The 20724-nt window shown below is 45.9% G+C and overlaps 1 protein-coding gene across 7 annotated transcripts in view; it reads left to right on the top strand.

Annotated features, from left to right (window-relative positions):
• The window catches only part of NSD2 (nuclear receptor binding SET domain protein 2), a 100043-nt gene that overhangs the window by 6770 nt on the left and 72549 nt on the right, over positions 1 to 20724 (top strand). For 4 of the 7 annotated variants that reach the window (XM_032253938.1, XM_032253939.1, XM_032253942.1 and 1 more), the window contains 2 exons: positions 14129 to 14754; positions 17996 to 18158. In XM_032253938.1, the coding sequence (XP_032109829.1) occupies positions 14158 to 14754; positions 17996 to 18158 (760 nt within the window). In that variant the 5' untranslated portion in view covers positions 14129 to 14157. Of the gene's footprint in view, positions 1 to 3407; positions 4015 to 14128; positions 14755 to 17995; positions 18159 to 20724 lie in introns of those variants that run through there. The other 3 variants (XM_032253941.1, XM_032253940.1, XM_032253943.1) reach the window with 3 other exon arrangements.

The raw sequence follows: 20724 nt of genomic DNA on the forward strand, positions 1-20724 counted from the left end.
TCCCCCTCTCTCTCTCCTGAGATGGAGTCTCACTCTGTCACCCAGCCGGAGTACAGTGGTGCAATCTTGGCTCACCATAACCTTCACTTCCTGGGTTCAACCAATTCTCCTGCCTCAGCCTCCCGAGTAACTGGGACTATAGGCACCCACCACCACGCTTGGCGAATTTTTGTATTTTTAGTAGAGATGGGTTGTCACCATGTTGGCCAAGCTGGTCTCGAACTTCTGACCTCAAGTGATCTTCCTGCCTTGGCCTCCCAAAGTGTTGGGATTACAGGTGTGAGCCACCATGCCTGGCCAAAAAAAAATTAAAAAATTACTCTGTTGCTATCTGGCACTCCCTATCTGCCTTAGATTTTCTCCAAATCACATACCTTCAGCATTTCATGTGTCTTCCTGACGCATTGGGTCATCTGTGAAGGCAGGGACTTTTCTCCTTTAGCTTTGCTTGCTGTTACATCTTGAGCACCTGGAATGGTACTGAGTGACTGTTAGGCGTTCAAGTGACTGTTTGAATGCAGACACAGCCCTCAGTACTTTGTATGCCTTAGGGGGCATAATATGTCCCAGAAATGGTGTGAATGAAGGGGAGTGGTGTGAGCATGTTTGTCTTGGTGTGGAATTGGAAAGGTGGAGGGCCATGACCTGGTGGCAGAAGTCACTGAGGAGCCTCATGCATCAGTAGCAGGGCTGGAGAACCATGGCTTTACCAACGCACAGGAGGCGAGGCTGGGGAAGTGTGGACAGTTGGGAGAGAATAAGCGGAGGCAGCATTGCTGGGGCTGGGCCACAGCATGAGAGTGGTGCAGAAGAGGAGAGGGGCCCCAGTGATTCCCTTGATTCCCCTCCTTACAGATGGAAAGATTAGTTGCTGGTACCATTTTTACTTCTCTGTGAACCAGTGGAAGAGAAAGTGGGCCTTGTTTCTGACCTACCTTATTTGCTTCTGGAAGGAAGCTCTGATCTCACCTGCCTGCCTAAAAATGTGTCCCTGGAGTTTCACTGTTTGCTGAGAAGAGAAAGCCCTAGATCTTGAGCATGGCATGTGGTTCCTGCCCGTTTTTCCTCTGTGTGTGTCTGTGTGTGTGTGTGTGTGTGTGTGTGTGTGTCTGTGTGTGTGTGTGTGTGTGTGTATTTAATATATAACACTTTTTTTTTTTTAAAGACAGGGTTTCACCATGTTGGTCAGGCTGATCTTGAACTTCCGACCTCAGGTGATCCGCCCACCTTGGCCTCCAAAGTGCTTGGATTACAGGCGTGAGCCACCACGCCCGGCCTTATATAACACAGTTTTTAAAAATGTACATTTTTTCTTCCCTCTGTGACTTTGGCCAGTGATTCTGCCTGTCTTTCTCTTGTCTTTGCTGGCCAGTCCTTTGTGGTTGCTTTGAGATCTCATCATGCTGTCTGTAGCTCTTGTGAGGAGCTGCTCCCTGTCCCATGGATCTTTGCATGTACTGTTGCTTCTTCCTGAGTTACCTAATTTTGTGTTGCTGTGGTGATTTTCTGGCTCACCCCTCATTTCTGTGAAGCCTTTCCCTATTTCTACCAGAACTAGATGTTGCGGACCCTGGGCCAATGGCACTTGATGCAGTTTTTATTTTTTTGCTCCCAAGTTTGTCATGCCTTTGTGAGTACTTGGCCCTCTTTTGTGTGTGTGTGTGAGACAGAGTCTCGCTGTGTCACCAGGCGCCAGGCTGGAGTGCAGTGGCATGATCTTGGCTCACTGCAACCTTCACCCTCCCGGGTTCAAGCAGTTTTCCTGCCTTAGTCTCCCGAGCAGCTGGGACTACAGGTAGAGCCACCATGCCCAGCTAATTTTTTGTATTTTAGTAGAGACGGGGTTTCACTATGTTGGCCAGGATGTCCTAGATGTCTTGACCTCATGATTCGCCCGCCTCGGCCTCCCAAAGTGTTGGGATTACAGGCGTGAGCCACCGCGCCCGGCGTACTGCACCCTCTTAATGACAATTAGCATGTGGCACAGGCTCTTGCCGCATTCTCTTCTCCAGGTTGTGAATTTTTCAAGGTGAGGGCCCTTTGATTTGTCTTCAGTGCCTAGATGTGGAAGGCACTTAGTTAACAAGTGGAGATAGTTTTTTGTATTATTCTGTTTTCCTAATGATTTTTATTTCATGAAAATGTGAATTCCTATATTTTTGATTAAAATACGTGCTAGAAATAGGAGGCTTCTGTGTTCTTTCCCCTCCAAAATTTTGGAGTTAGTGCAATATTTGTAGAGCTTTGCTGCATGAATCTTTGAGCAGCAAAGCATCTTCATCTCATTGAATCCTCACAGCAGGAAATTGAATCCCAGTGATGTCAAGTAACTGACCCAAAGTCACAAGGCTGTATGCGATGGAGTTAGAAACTCTGATTCTGTACCCTGGGAACTTACTTGTTTTGCCTCTCAGGGAAAACTGTAACATACAGCTGTCAATTTGTGGATGGAAGAGTGAGCCATTACATTTCTGCAAGTCAGCATGGCAGTGTACTTCTGTCTGATATTTCTTCATTCATTGAGTATCAGCTGTGTGCCAGTGATGAGCCAAGACCTGTGTCCTTGGTCCCATGGGTTTTATAGGTCTGTAATGGGATGAATGGGGAGGGACAGTGAGCAAAGGTCTTATCTTTGAAAAACCTGTGAAACACTCTTGCCAAAAAAAAAAAAAAAAAAAATCAAACCTGAGTCCATTCAAGCTCCTGTGTTTAACAACCAATCTATGGGAAATACAGGGGGGGAGAGAAACATGTTGAACTATACTACAGGGTTGCCATTGGCAACATTGAGAATGTGGGAAACTATAAGACTAGTAACCCATACTCATCATCAGGGAGAAATGAAGGGGGCTGATGATAAGAGACTGGAGGTACAAGGACTAATTTTTATTGTAGGGCTTACCTGTGTTTGTGTCAGGCCAGTTTGTTAGAGACACAACTGAATATTATTTATGATATTTGAGACAATTAGAATTTGGAACAATTATTATATTATTGAGGAATTATTTTCATTTTTAACTGTGATAGTGGTTTTGTTTAAAGTCATATCTCTTATCTTTTAGAAGATGCATACATTTACTGATGAAATGGTACATCATCTGGGATTTGTGTCACGATCTTATGGGAGACGGATAGGTTATGTGTGGTTAGATCAGGACTGGCTTAGGTTGAGAGTGGTATGGGCACATGAGTTCTAAGTCTTTTTCTTTTTTGAGATAGGGTCCCTCCCAGGTTCAAATGATCCTCCCACCTCAGCCTCCCAAGTAGCTGGGACACAGGTGTATGCCACCACACCCGGCTAGTTGTGTGTGTGTGTGTGTGTGTGTGTGTGTGTGTGTGTGTATTTTAATAGAAACAGGGTTTTGCCATGTTGCCTGGGCTGGTCTTGAACTCCTAGACTCAAGTAGTCCTTCTGCCTGCACCTCCCAAAGTGCTGGGATTAGAAATGTGAGCCACTACACCCAGCCCTGGTTCTAACTATTCTCTCCACATTTATGTTTAGCATTTCTCATCACACAAAGCAAGTTATGAAGGAAAGATCTAGGTGCATGTAGTAGGGAGGTTATACCTGACAAAGCTTTGGGAAAGACTTCCTGGGATAGACACTGGAGCAGGCAGCAGAGAGCAGAAGAAGGGTTGGGGGTGAGTGTCAGGTGGAGGGAAGAACCTGTGCAGAGGTTCCATGATACAGCAGGAAAAAGCCTGGTATGGCTGGAGCAGGAGGTGTTGGGCAAGTTCTTTTAGGCCCAATTAAGAGCAGTGTGAGGTTTTAAGGGTGAGGGTGTGACATGAATCTGTTTGCTTTGGAAAGAGGATTCCAAAGATTGCTCTGTAGATTTGAGTTGGTGCTGGGAGAAGGTTTGGGAAGAATATGTACAGGAGACCAATCTGTGGTTACTCTGTTCAGGTGCAAACCTTTCCATTGTCCCTGCTTTGGGTCCCTGATTGGATTGGACACCCCTGTCTCCTTGAAATGTGGTGTGGCCTGTGATTTGCTCCAGCCAATGAACAGTGGTATGTAACTTCTGAGACAAGTGCTTTTTCATGTTCCCTCTCTCCTGTTTCTTTTTTTTTTTTTTTTTTTTGGAGCTGGAGTCTTGCTCTGTCACCAGGCAGGAGTGCAGTGGCACAGTCTCGGCTCACTGCAACCTCTGCCTCTTGGGTTTCAAGCGATTCCCTTGCCTCAGGCTCCCAAGTAGCTGGGATTACAGGCATGTACCATCACATTCAGCTAATTTTTTGTGTTTTAGTAGAGATGGGGTTTCACCATGTTGGCCAGGATGGTCTTGATTTCCTGACCTTGTGATGAGCGCCCACCTTGGCCTCCCAAGGTGCTGGGATTACAGGCGTGAGCCACTGCGCCCAGCCCTTCTCCTGTTTCTGATTGTGGAAACAAATGGATATGTACTGTCAGCAAGAAAGAAAACTTTGTGTTGAGCCAAGTAACAAACAGTTATGGGTTTGTTACTGCACCATAACTTAGTCTCCAGTGTTTCTCAAAGTCTGGTGCCCAGACTAGCTGCATCGATGACCTGGATGCTAGTTAGAAATGCAGATTTTCAGGTCTCAGACCTACCGCATCATAAACCCTGGAGTGGGGCCTGGTAATCTGTGTTCTAACATGTCCTTCATGTGATTCTGATGCCCTTGAGTTGAGAGCTACTGCCTGAGTTTCCCGACTGATAAGTCAGTTAGGAGGCTGTTGGCGTCAGTCGTGGTGAAAGAGCTTGGTGGTTGGCCAGTGTTGGAATTGTGGGTGTGGGGAGAAGTGGACAGGCCTAGCTAGGAAGGCTTCTGGGGTAAAATTGGTAAGTTGTGTTGTTAGGGATAAGGAGAGATTAGGGGAAGTTCTGGTGCCAGTTATAGCCCTAAGTGTTTGTCTGACAGAACCAGATGGATGGCAGTGCCATTTACTGTCCAGATAGCATTCTTTCTGTATGCATCTACATTTCCTTCTGTTTCAGGGTTCAGAAACAAGAGAAAGCCCCTTATAAATAAAACATTGTGGGGCCCAGCATGGTGGCTCATGCCTGTAATCCCAGCACTTTGGGAGGCTGAGGCGGGTGGATCACAAGGTCAGGAGCTTGAGACCAGCCTGGCCAACATGGTGAAATCTCGACTCTACTGAAAATACAAAAATTAGCTGGGCATGGTGGTGTGCGCCTCTTATCCCAGCAACTCAGGAGGCTGAGGCAGGAAATTGCTTAAACCCATGAAGTGCAGGTTGCAGTGAGACAAGACTGTGCCACTGTGCCACTGTGCTACAGCCTGGGAAACAGAGCAAGACTGTCTCAAAAAAAACAAAAAAAACAAAAAAAACAATTTGTGGACTTCCTTAGCTCAAGTAACAGTTTCTCAATGAACCCCACCTTGATGCCCCTTTCCCCATTTAAAAGTGTACCTCCAATGAACCCCACCTTGATGCCCCTCCTCCCATTTAAAAGTGTACCCCCTTTGCAGGTTTGGCCGAGGTGGCTCAGGTCTGTAATCCCAGCACTTTGGGAGGCTGAAGCAGGCAGATCACTTGAGGTCAGGAGTTTGAGACCATCCTGGCCAGAAGGTGGCGGTTACAGTGAGCCAAGATTACACCACTACACTCTAGCCTGGGTGACAGAGCAAGACTTTAAAAAAAAAAAAAAAAAAAAAAGCGTACCTCCTTCGCTCTCCAGATCCTACCTTGTACCTTGTTTGTTGTTCCTATCTGCTCTCCCAGCTGTAATGAAGGCCCCATGAAAGGAGGACGCTTGTGTCTGGTCCATGGTTGTGTTCCCAGAGCGAGCTGCATGTGTGGGTGGTCAACATGTGTGAGCTGAAGGAGCTGCCTAGACGGCGATGAGGAGCGGGTGTGGCCCACGTGGAGCCGCACGCAGGAGCTGTGCTGCTGCCCCTCACTTGTGTTTTTCTGTGCAGTAGCCTAGGATAGAGGCTGGAACTGTCATGAGAGCTTGTTTAACTTAAGACAATTTATTCTTAAGTGGGAGAGAAAAATGATGTTTCAGCAGAAGCAGCACTACCGAAAATGAAAACTTATGAAATGAGACTACCAAGAAAACTGCAGGTATAAAAATTTGGTTTTTCTTCCCCACCGCCACCCCCACTTTTTTTTATTTTTTATTTCGGGAGATGGGATCTTGCTCTGTCAACCAGGCTGGAGTGCAGTGGCACAATCTTGGCTCACTGCAACCTCTGCCTCCTGGGTTCCAGCCATCGTCCCACCTCGGCATCCTAATTAGCTGGGAGGTTGGGCACATGCCACTGTGCCTGGCTAGTTTTTGTATTTTTTGTAGAGATGGGGTTTTGCCATGTTGCCCAAGCTGGTCTTGAACTCCTGACCTCAAGTGATCTGCTACACCTTCGCCTCCCAAAGAAAGCACTGGGATTACAGGTGCGAGCCACTGGAGGCCCCTTTTTCTCTCTTTTTTTTTTTTTTTTTTTTGAGATGGAGTTTTGCTTCGTCACCCAGGCTGTGGAGTGCAGTGGCACAATCTTGGTTCACCAAAACCTCCGGCTCCCTGGTTCAAGTGATTCTCCTGCCTCAGCCTCCCAAGTAGCTGGGATTACAGGCATGCGCCACCACACCCAGCTAATTTTTGTGTTTTTAGTAGAGATGGGATTTCACCATGTTGGCCAGGGTGATCTCAATCTCCTGACCTTGTGATCTGCCCAGTGTGGCCTCCCAAAGTGCTGGGATTACAGGTGTGAGCCACCATGCCCGGCCTTGTTCTTTATCTGTAAATTGTATACTTTATTTGTGGAAGACGAATTGGGATTATGTATCGCGTTAACAGTTTATTGGGTTCTTTTCCATTGAGTTTTGAAATCTGGAAGTGTGCCTTTAAAATTCAACTGCTTGTAACTCCTTTGACACAAATAATAGTGCTACTTGTTTGTCCAGTATCTACCTTTGTAGGCTGAATGGATGTCTGTTTCTCATATACCAGTATGTTCATGGCTGCTGTATGCATCTCAACAAATTAGTGGATTAACTCAGTACAGGGCAGAAATAAGGCATTGCCAGTGCCCTATCTCAGGCCCCTGCTTATGGGTCAGTAGAGCATTATTGAGGCTTCTCTACTGATTCAGAAGACATAGTAACAGAATAAAATATGGTCATTGCCTTCTCTGTTTTCTTTGGGAGAGGGGGCCCTAGTCATTCTTGTAAGTTGATAAACTTCTGAGATAGGAGATAAAGGAAATCTGCCTCAGTGGCCCCTGTTTACATGTATTTTGATAGGACGTTGTCCTTACTCTGCATTTCTGCGTCTGAGGATTCTCTAGTGGCTGCTTGGGGCCACGCATAATGTTGGAGTGTGGAGGTGTGCTCTGGGTGCTGGAAGGGTCCTTGAGCCTGGCCACTGTTCATAGCTCTGCCTTCTTGGCTTCTTGGTGGCCCTGTCTCATAGGAGCTGTTGCTCCCTCCCTTGGTACCCAAGCACTGCTCCTCTTTGTTACCACCCAGAGGTCTCTGCACCAGTTCTGCAGAGCTGCCTTGATACAGGCAGTCCCTCACTGCTGTCTTCCTCCTGGGAAAGTTCCAGGTGCAAGAATGATGTAGAGAAACTGAATTGTGTGAGTTCCAGCCTAGAGCTTATATAAATCCTATTTCTAGAGATGTGCAATTTGATATATCATTATGGGAGAATAGCTTAAGTATTCTTTTTAATAATTCTGTAACAGAAAATATATTTATGAACAATTTGTATAATACTGAAAAGTGGAAGGAAACATAACTGCTCTCATGAACCAAAATGTTGAAGCGTATTTCCAGCCTTTTTCCTTTGTGAAACTAAAGCACTTCCAATGAAGACTTGTGCATTTTGAGTCTGGTAATCAAAGGTGACAGTCCCTGCTCTGCTCCCCTTCAGACTTGCATCAAGGCAACCTCTGCCCTTTGAGGTGTTGCTGCCTTTTTTTTTTTTTTTTTTGAGACAGGCTCTCACTCTGTCGCCAGGGCTGGAGTGTGGTGGTGTGATCTCAGTTCACTGCAATCTCCGCCTCCCTGGGCTCAGGTGATCCTCATGTCTCAGCCTCCTGTGTAGCTGGGATTGCAGGTGCGAACCATCACGCCCAACTAATTTTTATATTTTTAGTAGAGATGGGGTTTCGCTGTGTTGGCCAGGGTGGTTCTTGAGCTCCTGGCCTCAAGTGATCCACTCATCTTGGCCTCTGAAAGCTCTGGGATTATAGGCTTGAGCCACTGTGCCTGGCCTTTCAGCTGTTGCTTCTATTTATCTATACTTTAAAAAGTAACTTGCTTATTTTGCTAATTTTAGAACTCCCAAATTCGTGTATGTTCAGTTTTATCTGTGGAAGATGACGAAGATTTAGCTTTCTTACTTGACTCCCTCTTACCTCCCTTGTTACCTCCTGATTTCTTGCCAATATTCCCAATATTGTGGTGGTTTGATGATCTATTCTAGAACTTAGTGGCTGAGGAAATGACAACCTGTATTTGTTTACAGTTTTGTAAGTGGGACATGGTTGCCAGGGTTAGCTTGTTCCTCCATTCCATGTGATTCCAGCTTGTTGGTACTGGCTGTCAACTGTGGGAGCTCAGTAGGGACTCTTGGCCATGGGCCTCATTTCTCCCCAGTATGGTCTAACCCATGAGGCTGCTTGTGCTTCCTTGCAGCATGGTGGCTGGTTCCATGAGGAAGTGAGACCTGCTGGTCGTTTTAAAGGCTAGAGTGAGAACTGTCATCACTTTTGACATGTTCTTTTTTTTTTTTTTTTTTAATTTAAATTCCTTTTGCTCAGTTATAGCAAGTCCCCACTTTTGCCATGTTCTGTTGGTAAAAACAGAGGGCCTCAAGGGAGTGGAGAAATAGACCTTCATCTCTTGGTGGCAAGAATGACAAAGATTTGTTGGCCATCTTTATTTACCTTTTATTGCTGAGGTCTTGCTCCCTTGCTCAGGGTAGAGTACAGCGGCATGATCATAGCTCACTGTAGCCTCCAAGTCCTGGGCTCAAGCAGTCCTACTTCAGCCTCCCAAAGTGCTGAGATTACAGGTGTGAGTGTGAACTACTACACCTGGCTAATTTTTGTTGGCTGTCTTTACTATACTTTTATAGCAAATTTTGGTTTAAATGAATATAAATTGTTACATTGTTCAGCTAAACCATACACTGTAACAGATAATATTTACTTATATGACTTTTTGTTTTCCTGGTGGTAACAGTTTTTCTGTTGGCTTAATTTTCCATGCATCTGCTACTAATTCAGCCTAAAGTTTTTTAAATGAACTGTATAAAAAGCCTATGAGATGGTCAGTTACATTAGATTTGTCATTTCCTTTTTTTTTTTTTTTTTTTTCCCTGTGATGACCTTTCTCCCAGAGCTGTCTTCCTGCTCCAGTTTGGACTCCTCCCTATTCTGCTGCACAGCTGTTCACATCATCTTCTGAGATGGACCATCTGTTTTTTGGATTTCATGTCTTCCTTAGCTTACCTTCATGTTTGGTGATACGTGGTCTGGTAGTTAAAGTATGTTTGAGGCAACATTTTTTTTTTTTTCTTTTTTTTTTTGAGACTGAGTCTCGCTCTTGTGTCCCTGGCTGGAATGCAGTGGTGTGATCTAGGCTCACGGCAACCTCCACCTCCCGGGTTCAAGCAGTTCTCCTGCCTCAGCCTCCTGAGTAGCTGGGATTACAGGCATGTACCACCACGCCTGGCTAATTTTGTATTTTTTTTTTTTTTTTTTTAGTAGAGATGGAGTTTCACCATGTTGGCCAGGTAGTGTCAAACTCCCGACCTCAGGTGATCCACCTGTCTCGGCCTCTCAAACTGCTGGGATTACAGGTGTGAGCCACCGTGCCCAGCTGTATATTAGTAGTTTTCGAGACAGGGTCTTGTTCTGCCACTCAGGCTGGAGTGCATCAGTGTAATTAAGGTTCACAGCCTCTACCTCTTGGGCTCAAGTGATCCTCCCGCCTTAGTTTCCTGAGTAGCTGGGACTACAGGCATGTGCTAACCATACCCAGCTAATTTTTAAATTTTTTTGTGGAGTTGGGGTTCTTGCTATGTTGCTCAAGCTGGTCTCAAACTCCTGGGCTCAAGGGATCCTCCTGCCTGGGCCAACCAGAGTTCTGGGATTATGGATGTGAGCCACTGTGCCCAGCCAAGATTTGATTTTTTTTTTTTTTTTTTTTTTTTGGAGTTGGATTTTTGCTCTTGTTGCCCAGGTTTGAGTGCAATGGTGCCATCTCAGCTCACTGCAACCTCTGCCTCCTGGGTTAGAGCCATTCTCCTGCCTTAGCCTCCCAATTAACCAGGATTACAGGCATGCACCACCATGCCTGGCTAATTTTGTATTTTTAATAGAGACAGGGTTTCACCATGTTGGTCAGGCTGGTCTTGAATTCCTGACCTTAGGTGATTCACTTGCCTGGGCCTCCCAACGTGTTGAGATTACAGGTATGAGCCACTGCCCCCGGCCAACCTTTTTTAAATTGAGATAAAATTCACATAACATTTGTTGTTAAACCATTTTAGAGTGTACAATTCTGTGGTGTTTTTGGTATGTTCAGTGTTGTACAATAGTTGCTGCTACCTAATTTCTAAACATTTCAACAACTCAGTAAAAAACTCTGCACTGTTAAGCAGTCACTTTCCGTCCTCTCCTTTCTCAGCCCCTGGCAGTCATTCTACTTCTGTCTTTATGGATTTGCCTATTTTAGACATTTTACATAAATGGAATCATACAGCATGTGGCTTTTGTATCTATCTTCTTTCACTTAGCATAATGTTTATGTTGTAGCATAAATCAGGACATCATTTCTGTTTATGACTAAATATCCATTGCATGGATGGACCAGTTTGTTCAACCATTTATCAGTTGATAGACATTTGAGTTGCGTTCTGCTATTGTGAATATTGTTGCTATGAACATTCTTGTACAAGGTTTTGTGGTTTTTTGGTTTTTTTTTTGTATTTTTTTAGACAGTGTCTCGCTCTGTTGCCAGGCTGGAGTGCAGTGGCTCAGTTTCAGCTCACTGCAGCCTCCGATTCTCTGGTTCAAGCAGTTCTCTTGCCTCGGCCTCCCAAGTAGCTGGAATTACAGACATGCACATGCACCACCACGCCTAGCTAAATTTTTTGTATTTTTAGTGGGGGGGGGGTTACCCACAGAGACCAGCCCGGACAATATAGTGAGACCCGTCTCTACAAAAAAAGGATTAAAAAGTTAGCTGAGCATGGTGGTGTGTACCTGTAGTTTCAGCTATAGGTGGGAGGATTGCTTGAGCCCTGAAGGTAGAGGTTGCAGTAAGCTGATATTGTGCCATTGCCCTTCACTCCAGCTTGGGTGATAGTGAGATCCTGTCTCAAGGGGAAAAAAAAAATTGTTTGGCAGGGTACGGGGGCTCATGCTTGTAGTCCCAGCACTTTGGGATGCCGAGGTAGGATTGCTTAAAGCCAGGAGACTAGCCTGGTCAACATGACAAGTCTCCATCTCTACAAACAATTTTATTTTTATTTATTTATTTTTGAGATGGAGTCTCAGTCTGTCACCCAGGCTGGAGTGCAGTGGCACAGTGTTTGCTCACTGCAGCTTCTGCCTCCTGGGTTCAAGCAATTTTCCTGCCTTAGTGTCCTAAATAGCTGGGATTACAGGTGTGTGCCACCGTGCCTGGCTGATTTTTGTATTTTTAGTAGAGTTGGGGTTTCACCATGTTGGCCAGGCTGGTCTTGAACTCCTGACCTCAAGTGATCCACCTGCCTTGGCCTCCCAAAGTACTGGGATTACAGATATGAGCCACCTCACCCAGCTGCTGAACTTCTTGAATCTGTACATTTATGTCTTACCAAATTGAGGAACTTTTAGAGGGCCACTGTTTTCTCCAAATATTTTTTCTGCCTTTTTTCCGCCTTTTTTTTCCCCTCTCCTTCTGGGAGGAACTCCAGACCCTTTAATATTGTTTTACAGATCGGTGAGGCTTTGTTTCTTTTTTTGTTTTCTCTGTATAGTCTTGCTCTGTAATCCAGGTTGTAGCACAGTGGTGCAATCATAACTCACTATGGCCTTGATTTCTTGGACTCAAGTAATCTTCCCACTTGAGCCTCTCAAGTAGCAGGGATTACAGACACACATCACCACGCCTGGCTAATTTTTGTATGTTTTGTAGTGATGGGGTCTCACTGTGTTGCCCAGGCTGGTCTCAAACTCCTGAACTGAACGATCCTCCTGCCTCAGCCTCCGAAAACCTGGTCATAGTCCCTTTAAGATGGCTTCATCTTTGTGCCATCTTTTTTTTTTTTTGTCCAGCAGCTGGAATCTGCTTTCAGTTATTTCATAAGCTGGGCTGCTTGGAATCAGCCTGGAATTTGGGCAGAGTTTATATGCAGAATTTGAGGCTCCCCTCTGGGATTCTCTCGATATACCCCCTTATTTTATAGCTGTTACAGTTGCTTCAGACTCTCTTCAGTCACATTTAAAAATGGAGTTCACCCAGTGCTGTTCCCTTTCTTTCAAGCTTTGGTTCCATCCATTTTCTCCCTGCTTTTGGTTGCTCTCAGTTCCTTCAGGAGGTGGTTTTTTATATTTTGTCCAGGGTTATAGTTTTTACCTGTGGGACAGTTGGTATGATATGATCTGGAAGAGGAACTGACTTTGATCTACCTTTTTAAGAAATTATGCGGGTTAGACAAAACACATTTGGGTGTGTTTTGGTGTTAAAGGTTGTCCAGGGTGATGAAGCCAAACTGGGACTTTTATGTTTTAAAGGTTTTATGTTTGCACTTTTCTTCCTGTCTCCTTCCTCAGTTGTCTGCTTTCTGTGGAGCCTGTAAGTTGTAGACACCAGCATCCCCCTATTGCTGCACATCAAGTGTGTCTACATCTTGGGCCATATAGCCCTGCTGCCTGGGCATCCTGTGCATTGCAGGAGATAATGTAGCAGCATCCATGACCACGACCCAGCATAGGTCAGGGGCCACCCCCTAGTAATAATGAAAAATGTCTCCAGATGAGGCTAAGTGTCCCTGGGGAACAAAACCCTCCCATTTGAGAACTGCTGCTCTAATCCACCGGCATCTGTAGTCCTTACTGTGCTCAGCTTTTTCCCAGTGTCTGATGCTGTTGGTTTCTGCCTTTTCAGAGGGCTCTCGGAGTTTGTGATGGTGTACGCTTGAGAGATGCCTTCCCAGCTGGGGCACGCCTACCTGTTCCTTATTCCCAGCTGTGTTTTGGGGCTCTGGCCCTTTCAGGAGGTGTCTCAGGTTAGGGAATATAGCTTTGCAGTGAAGACCCCACACCACCACACTGCAGCCATAGTCGCCTTCCTGAACTGCTCTCTTCTGCACTTGGGCCTCGTTGGCCAGTGTGGCGCACTGGCAAAGTAACCTGTGTTGTGGCTCAGCAGTGTTGTCCTCAACTAGTTAATGTTCAGGTAGTAGCTAAAAAGTGTCATGTTACTGCTGTGTTCTTTCATGTTGAATTTGGGCCTGAACATGGAGGAGGGTAGTGGACTGAGACAAGAACACTGGCTTGAGCACAGCCAAACCTGACCAGGAATGCTTTCACCCTTGGTGACTCTTGGCTTTCTGCTTCTTATTTCCATCAACCTGGAGCTAATCCTGTGCTTGGAGTTGGAATATCTGGTTTTAAACTTTGCTGACTGTGTCATTTTGGGCACGTTCTGAGCCTTTGCCTGAGTCCACAGCTGTAACAGGAGGGACTGGGATGAGCTCTTTTCCTGTTAGTATTGATTTTGCTTTTATGCTGTTCCTTGTTGTCCTTTTGCATAGGCCTGGAATTATGCCAGCCACCTCACACATATTTTGATTCCACTGTGAACAAGTGGAAATCTGTGTTTTAGGGATGATTGATAAATTATGTGTCCCTGGCCATGCTGTGATTTTTAGTGGTATGACTGGAGTTTGCTGTCTTGACTGACTTTTGTGTTCTTCCTTTAAAAAATGATTCCTTGTTCTTTTCTTTCAGCTTTATCATTTTGTGATTCTGTGTAATTTTTGTGATACTAAAACTGTCTCCTGTGATGTGAATTATTATAAAAATGTGATAAATTGCTTGTAGAGAAAACCAGACCCCACAAAGCTGTAGAGGTCCTCGCATACCTATCCTGGATTTTAAATGTAACATGTTGCTTTTTCTTTTTAAAATACCATAGTGTTCTAAGAACGGAAGCATCTGGGCTGGATGGAATTTAGCATCAAGCAGAGTCCCCTTTCTGTTCAGAGTGTTGTAAAGTGCATAAAGATGAAGCAGACACCAGAAATCCTCGGCAGTACCAACGGGAAGACTCCGAGCTGCGAGGTGAATCGCGAGTGTTCTGTGTTCCTCAGCAAAGCCCAGCTCTCCAGCAGCCTGCAGGAGGGGGTCATGCAGAAGTTTAACGGCCATGACGCCCTGCCCTTTATTCCAGCCGACAAGCTGAAAGATCTTACTTCCCGGGTGTTTAATGGAGAACCTGGCGCACATGATGCCAAATTGCGTTTTGAGTCCCCGGAAATGAAAGGGATTGGGACACCACCTAACACTACCCCTATCAAAAATGGCTCTCCAGAAATTAAGCTGAAAATCACCAAAACATACATGAATGGGAAGCCTCTCTTTGAATCTTCCATTTGTGGTGACAGTGCTGCTGATGTATCTCAGTCAGAAGAAAATGGACAAAAACCAGAAAACAAGGCGAGAAGGAACAGGAAGAGGAGCATAAAATATGACTCCTTGCTGGAGCAGGGCCTTGTTGAAGCAGCTCTGGTGTCTAAGATCTCAAGTCCTTCAGATAAAAAGGTATTTAGGAGACATTCTGTCAAGGGTCACATGACCTTGAGCAGTGAGCATGGGCATCTCTTGAGGGTACCTGCATGAGTACTGGGGTGGGTGGAGGAGGGGAGGACAGGCCTTGTACTTCCAGCTGCTTGCCTGAGCCCTGGCTGTGGGTTGGAGCAGGACATCTAGGATGTTCTGGCACTGCTTCCTCAGTTCTCAGCTGGCTGCTGAGCCAGTTGAGAGGTCTAGAGAGGTGAACTAAGTTTTCAAGATTCAAATGGCTAACAAGAGGCAAACCTGTTTCTGAACGCAGGTCTGCCAGTTTCAGAGCCCTTGCTCGACAACGTCAGGCCACACTCTTTTCATGGATCTCATCTCCAAGGTGTTCTTTAGCCTGATGTGGTCAGTGGAGACATGCTGGGCTCTAGAGTACGACTTCTTAAGTCTGTACCATCTGATGAGTGGGAAGCAGGGCTGTGCAGAGGTGCTCCTGCTGTCCTTCCCCTATGGTCTAGAGTCCACTTATTGTCTCCTCAGCCAGGTGGTCCAGCAGATGGCCTGCCTCCCGAGGCCTAGGGATGTGTTTTTTGCCTCCTGTTCTTGGTTCCCATTGCAGAGCCCCGAATGTTGAACACAAGTGAATGAGTGTTTCCTCACCCTAACTTGAGATGGAAAAAGGTGGTAGTGCTGCTCCATTCTGCCTGGTGGTTGGTGTTGCCATGCCTTCACGTGGCACTCAGGATGGCCCTAACACATATGAAACAACTGAGGGGCCATGGCTTTGGCAGAAGGAAGGAACTCTTGAAGGGACAGCAGTCTCTGTTCATCTGGTGGTTGACACGGTATTTCTCTTTGGTTGCAGCTCCTTGAAATTGTTAAAATAATGAAGAGCTTTGAGGGATAAAAAAATTTTGAGTACTCAGGAGTTGTTTAATTGTTGCTCATGTAATTGTGGTGGCAGTTTTTATTTTTATTATTTTTTAGATAGGGTCTCTGTTGTCCAAGCTAGAGAGCAGTCGTGTGATCATGGCTCACAATAGACTTTACCTCTTAGGCTTGGGTGATCCTCCTACCTCAGCCTCCTGAGTAGCTGGGACCACAGGTGTGCACCCACTATGTGCCCAGCTAATTTTTCATTTTTTGTAGAGATGGGGTCTTGCTATGTTCCCCAGGCTGGTCTCAAACTCCTGGGCTCAAGAGATCCTCCCACCTCTGCCTCCTGAAGTGCTTGGGTTATAGGTGTGAGCTGCTGTGCCCAGCCTAGAAAGATTTTTTGAAGTGCCCGTGGCTGTATTGAACCTCATGCTTTTGCATGGGAAGAGGCCTGTGCAAGTTGTCCGAGACCTAGCCGTTTTGTTTTGAGACAGGCTCTTGCTATATTGCATAGGCTGTTCTTGAACTCCTGGCCTCAAACAGTGTTCCTGCATCAGAGCTGGCTGTTTCTTTCTCTTGCAACTGAAAAAAAATAAACTAAACAAAAAACGCTGGTTTTTATTCCTAGCTCTGTCCCTTGGTTTTGTTAAAACTTGGGTAACTCACCTGATTTTGACTCTACATCTGCAGAGTGGGGTCAATAAATGTAAACCTGGGTTGCTGTGCAGTATCTGGTAGCTGTTCTGAAAGTATGTCAGGCCTGGTGCAGTGGCTCACTCCTGTAATCACAGCACTTCGGGAAGTAGGAGGATTGCTTGAGCTCAGGAGTTCAAGACCAGCCTGGGCAACATAGTGAGACCTTGTCCCTACAAAAAAAAATAAAATTAGCTGGGCATGGTGATACCATCTGTGGTCCCAGCCACTAGGGAGGCTGAGGTAGGAGGATCAAAAAAACATGGAAATGCGTCATGTGGCAGCTCATGCCAGCCGTCACCAGCATGCTTGTGGCAAGGTTTAGGGCCGTCATCCTCAGCTCACAGATGAGACAATTGAGGCCTGAGGCAGTGGAACAGTCTACTTATGTGCATAGTGCTCTGAGGAGCAAGGCCAGGGATTCACCCTTGGAGGACTGGGGCCATGCTGGCTGCACTCGTTCCCACTGGAGAGTAGAACTGTGAGTGGCTTGTGTGGAGGAGTTTGTTCTTGGTGGAATGTTCAGCCACAACCTATCCATGTTCTGGAGGTGGAGAAATTGAGGCTCAGAGAGCCCAAGAACTCAGATTCCATGTGATGGAACTGGGACTTGCTCCTACTCCTTCTGGTGTCCTTGCCCTCACCACACTAGGACAGTTCATGTTGGTGACACCTGGGCTGCTGAGAACCAATCGTCACACATGACTGAGGGCAGGGGTCAGTATGGATTTGGGATTCTGTGAGAATTCCTTTTTGACCAGTTGACTAAAGCACCATTAAAACCATCTATTAATACTAGGCCAGGGGCCAGGCACGGTGGCTCATGCCTATAATCCCAGCACTTTGGGAGGCCAAGGCAGGTGGATTACCTGAGGTCGGGAGTTCGAAACCAGCCTGACCAACATGGAGAAACCCCATCTCTACTAAAAATACAAAATTAGCCGGGCATGGTGGTGCATGTCTGTCATCCTAGCTACTCAGGAGGCTGAGGCAGGAGAATCGCTTGAATCCAGGAGGTAGAGGTTGCGGTGAGCTGAGCTCGCACCATTGCACTCCAGCCTGGGCAACAAGAGTGAAACTCTGTCTCGAAAAAGAAAAATACTAGGCCAGGGAGATAGATTTATACAGAGATCTTTGTAATTTTTTTTTTTTTTTTTTTTTTTTTTTTGGGGACGGAGTTTCGCTCTTGTTACCCAGGCTGGAGTGCAATGGCGCGATCTCAGCTCACCGCAACCTCCGCCTCCCGGGTTCAGGCAATTCTCCTGCCCCAGCCTCCTGACTCGCTGGGATTACAGGCACGTGCCACCATGCCCAGCTAATTTTTTGTATTTTTAGTAGAGACGGGGTTTCACCATGTTGACCAGGATGGTCTCGATCTCTTGACCTCGTGATCCACCCGCCTCGGCCTCCCAAAGTGCTGGGATTACAGGCTTGAGCCACCGCGCCCAGCCCTAGATCTTTGTAATGTTGAATGGCTTTTGTATGCTATGCACTGTCCTGATCCTTTAGCTGAGAGTGAGAGACAAAATTTTGATGAAGTGATATTGAGGCTATCATCTAAAACACAGCAAGGGAGCACACTCTATTTTTGGGAATCATGTGTATTTGGACATTTCAGCCTGATGAATCCTTGTCTTCTGGATATAGGGGTAGTGATTGGATGTGTTAGTGTTTGTTTTTTGTTGTTCATTTTCAGATTCCAGCTAAGAAAGAGTCTTGTCCAAACACTGGCAGAGACAAAGACCACCTGTTGAAATACAACGTCGGTGATTTGGTGTGGTCCAAAGTGTCGGGTTATCCTTGGTGGCCTTGCATGGTTTCTGCAGATCCACTCCTTCACAGCTATACCAAACTTAAAGGTACTGTGTTCTTTGGGCTGTTTTTCCAACTTTCTCTTCTGCTCTTAATCTTTCTCATCTCCAGGCTTCTTTCTTACTCTTTCTAAATAACCCTGCTGTGGTTCGTATTTGCAGCTTTACCTAAAGTTAGTGATTGATTCAAATGTGACATGTTGTCATTGCTTTTTATATCCAACTCAAATACGTACTTCATCTGATTGAATTAGTGATAAGGGAGACATGACTTTTGCCTTGTATAATTTCTGGTTTTATGATAAATAGTTCATGACTTAGTTATAATGATTGCTTATTTCAGCATGATTTGCAGAGTGTTTTGTGCTAAGTTTAAGTTGTAAAAATGTCCAAGTGAATTTTATTAGGCCTCTGGGAAGATGGAGAACACTGGAAATGATCATCTTTGTCTTATGAAGCTTGAGTAGATAAGTGGATTTTTTTTTTTTTTTTTGAGATGAAGTCTTGCTGTGTAGCCCAGGCCAGAGTGCAGTGGCGTGATCTTGGCTCAGTGTAACCTCTGCCTCCTGGGTCCTGGTTCAAGCAATTCCTCTATCTCAACCTCCCAAGTAGCTGGGATTACAGGCACGAGCCACCATGCCCAGCTAATTTTTGTATTTTTTAGTAGAGACAGGGTTTCATCATGTTGGCCAGTCTGGTCTTGAACTCCTGACCTTGTGATCCACCTGCCTTAGCCTCCAAAAGCGCTGGGATTACAGGCATGAGCTACCACGCCTGGCCGATAAGTGGATTTTTACATGGAGCAGCTGACATAACATATTAAGAATGTAAGGCCTGGTGTGGTGGCTTATACCTGTAGCACTTTGGGAAGCTGAGGCAGGTGGATCACTTGACGTCAGGAGTTTGAGACTAGTCTGACCAACGTGGTGAAACTAAAAATACAAAATTACTACTAAAAATACAAAATTAGCTGGATGTGGTGGCGCATGCCTATAATTTCAGCCACTCTGGAGGCTGAGGCAGGAGAATCACTAGAACCCAGGAGACGGAGGTTTCGGTGAGCTAAGATCGCACCATTGCACTCCAGCCTGGACAAGAACAGCGAAACTCCATCTTAAAAAAAAAAAAAAAAAAAGTAATATGTTCCTGATACAGAGCAAATAAAAACCCATAAATGTGTTTTTAGAGGAAAAGTAAAAGATAATGTGGCTTGAGGTTTTTCTGAAAGTTCTTCTAGAGTGAAGTTGGAATTTAGTTTGAGCAAGTTGCAATGTGGCGAGTGCAGAGTTAGAGCTGAGCAAGTTAGTGTTACCCCATGATCTTATCTGCGTACCCTCTGGAAATGTGGTGGCTAAAGCCAGGCCAGACCAGGACACTGCTCCAGTCCAATATTGCCAACCAGTCAGTCTGGTATGGCCCCTTGGTGGTCCTTGTATACATGTCCCCTCCTGGTCTCTGGCTGGAGGCCTGATCTCCTGTGGGGGCAGCATTGCTGCCCTTGCTATGAGCCTGTCTTTGTACTGCATGGCCACACAGGCTTGTCAGCTGGCTGCGGGAGCAAGTGGCTACTGGGAGTGGGGTACAGTGTGCCTCTGGCAGATACAGATGTTACAGGGGCCAGGCTGAGGTTGAATAGGCCTCTGTTGAGTCCTGGGTGCCCTTGCCTGAGTCCTGCCCTGGCATCTTGTCTTGTGAGGCACAGGAGTACATGTGTGCTCTGCACGAGTTGTGGCAGAAGAGCCTATGGCCTGGCTTCAGCTCTGTCTTCATGGAAAACCTTTGGCATCCTTGGCTTGCCAGAATTTGGGGACTCCTTTCCAAGGGGCTATAGGAACCCAAGGGTATACCCCAGAGCCTCTAGGCTTGGTCAGAATGTGGAAAAAAAAAATGGAGGTTGAGATAGAAGCTGCCCCCCCTCCTTTGTTTGAGGATGGACCTTCAAGCCTCTGCAGCCTGGATGCAGGCACACATGTGTGTGTGTGAAGGGTTGCTACTTCCTTCTAAGCTTTCTAAAACCAGGCACAGTCCCACAAACAGACCTTATGACTCCCATGTCATTTGTCTGTGTGGCACACAAGCAGCTCTTACTGATTTCCTTTTTAGTGTCTGGGGATATTTACTTGTTTATGTGATGCCGTCTTTAGCTTTTAGCCCCTCATACCTGTGAAACTGAAGTAGTCTTTTGAAAGTCTCCTTCTTCGTATTAGGCTTCATTACTTTTAATTTCTTCTTTTTTTGGGGACAGAGTCTTGCTTCATCACCCAGACTGAAGTGCAGTGGCACAATCTTGGCTCATTGCAACCTCTGCCTTCTAGGCTCAGGTGATTTTCCCATCTCAGCCTCCCGAGTAACTGGGACTACAGGTGTGTGCCACCACACCTGGCAAATTTTTGTATTTTTTTGTAGAGACAGGGTTTTGCTGTGTTGCCCAGCTGGTCTCAGACTCCTGGGCCGCCTGCCCAGTGATCTGCCTGCCTCAACCTCCCAGAGTGCTGGGATTACAGGCGTGAGCCACCTCGTCCTGGCCCAACTTTAATATCATTGCATCTTTCCCCTGCGTTGGAGTTAAGTAATTTCTGTAGTCTACAACAGCTTCTCTGACATTCAGTTATAC

This window comes from Sapajus apella, unplaced genomic scaffold, assembly GCF_009761245.1.
Source record: "Sapajus apella isolate SASKATOON/1434 unplaced genomic scaffold, GSC_monkey_1.0 scaffold85, whole genome shotgun sequence".
NCBI lineage: Eukaryota > Metazoa > Chordata > Mammalia > Primates > Cebidae > Sapajus > Sapajus apella.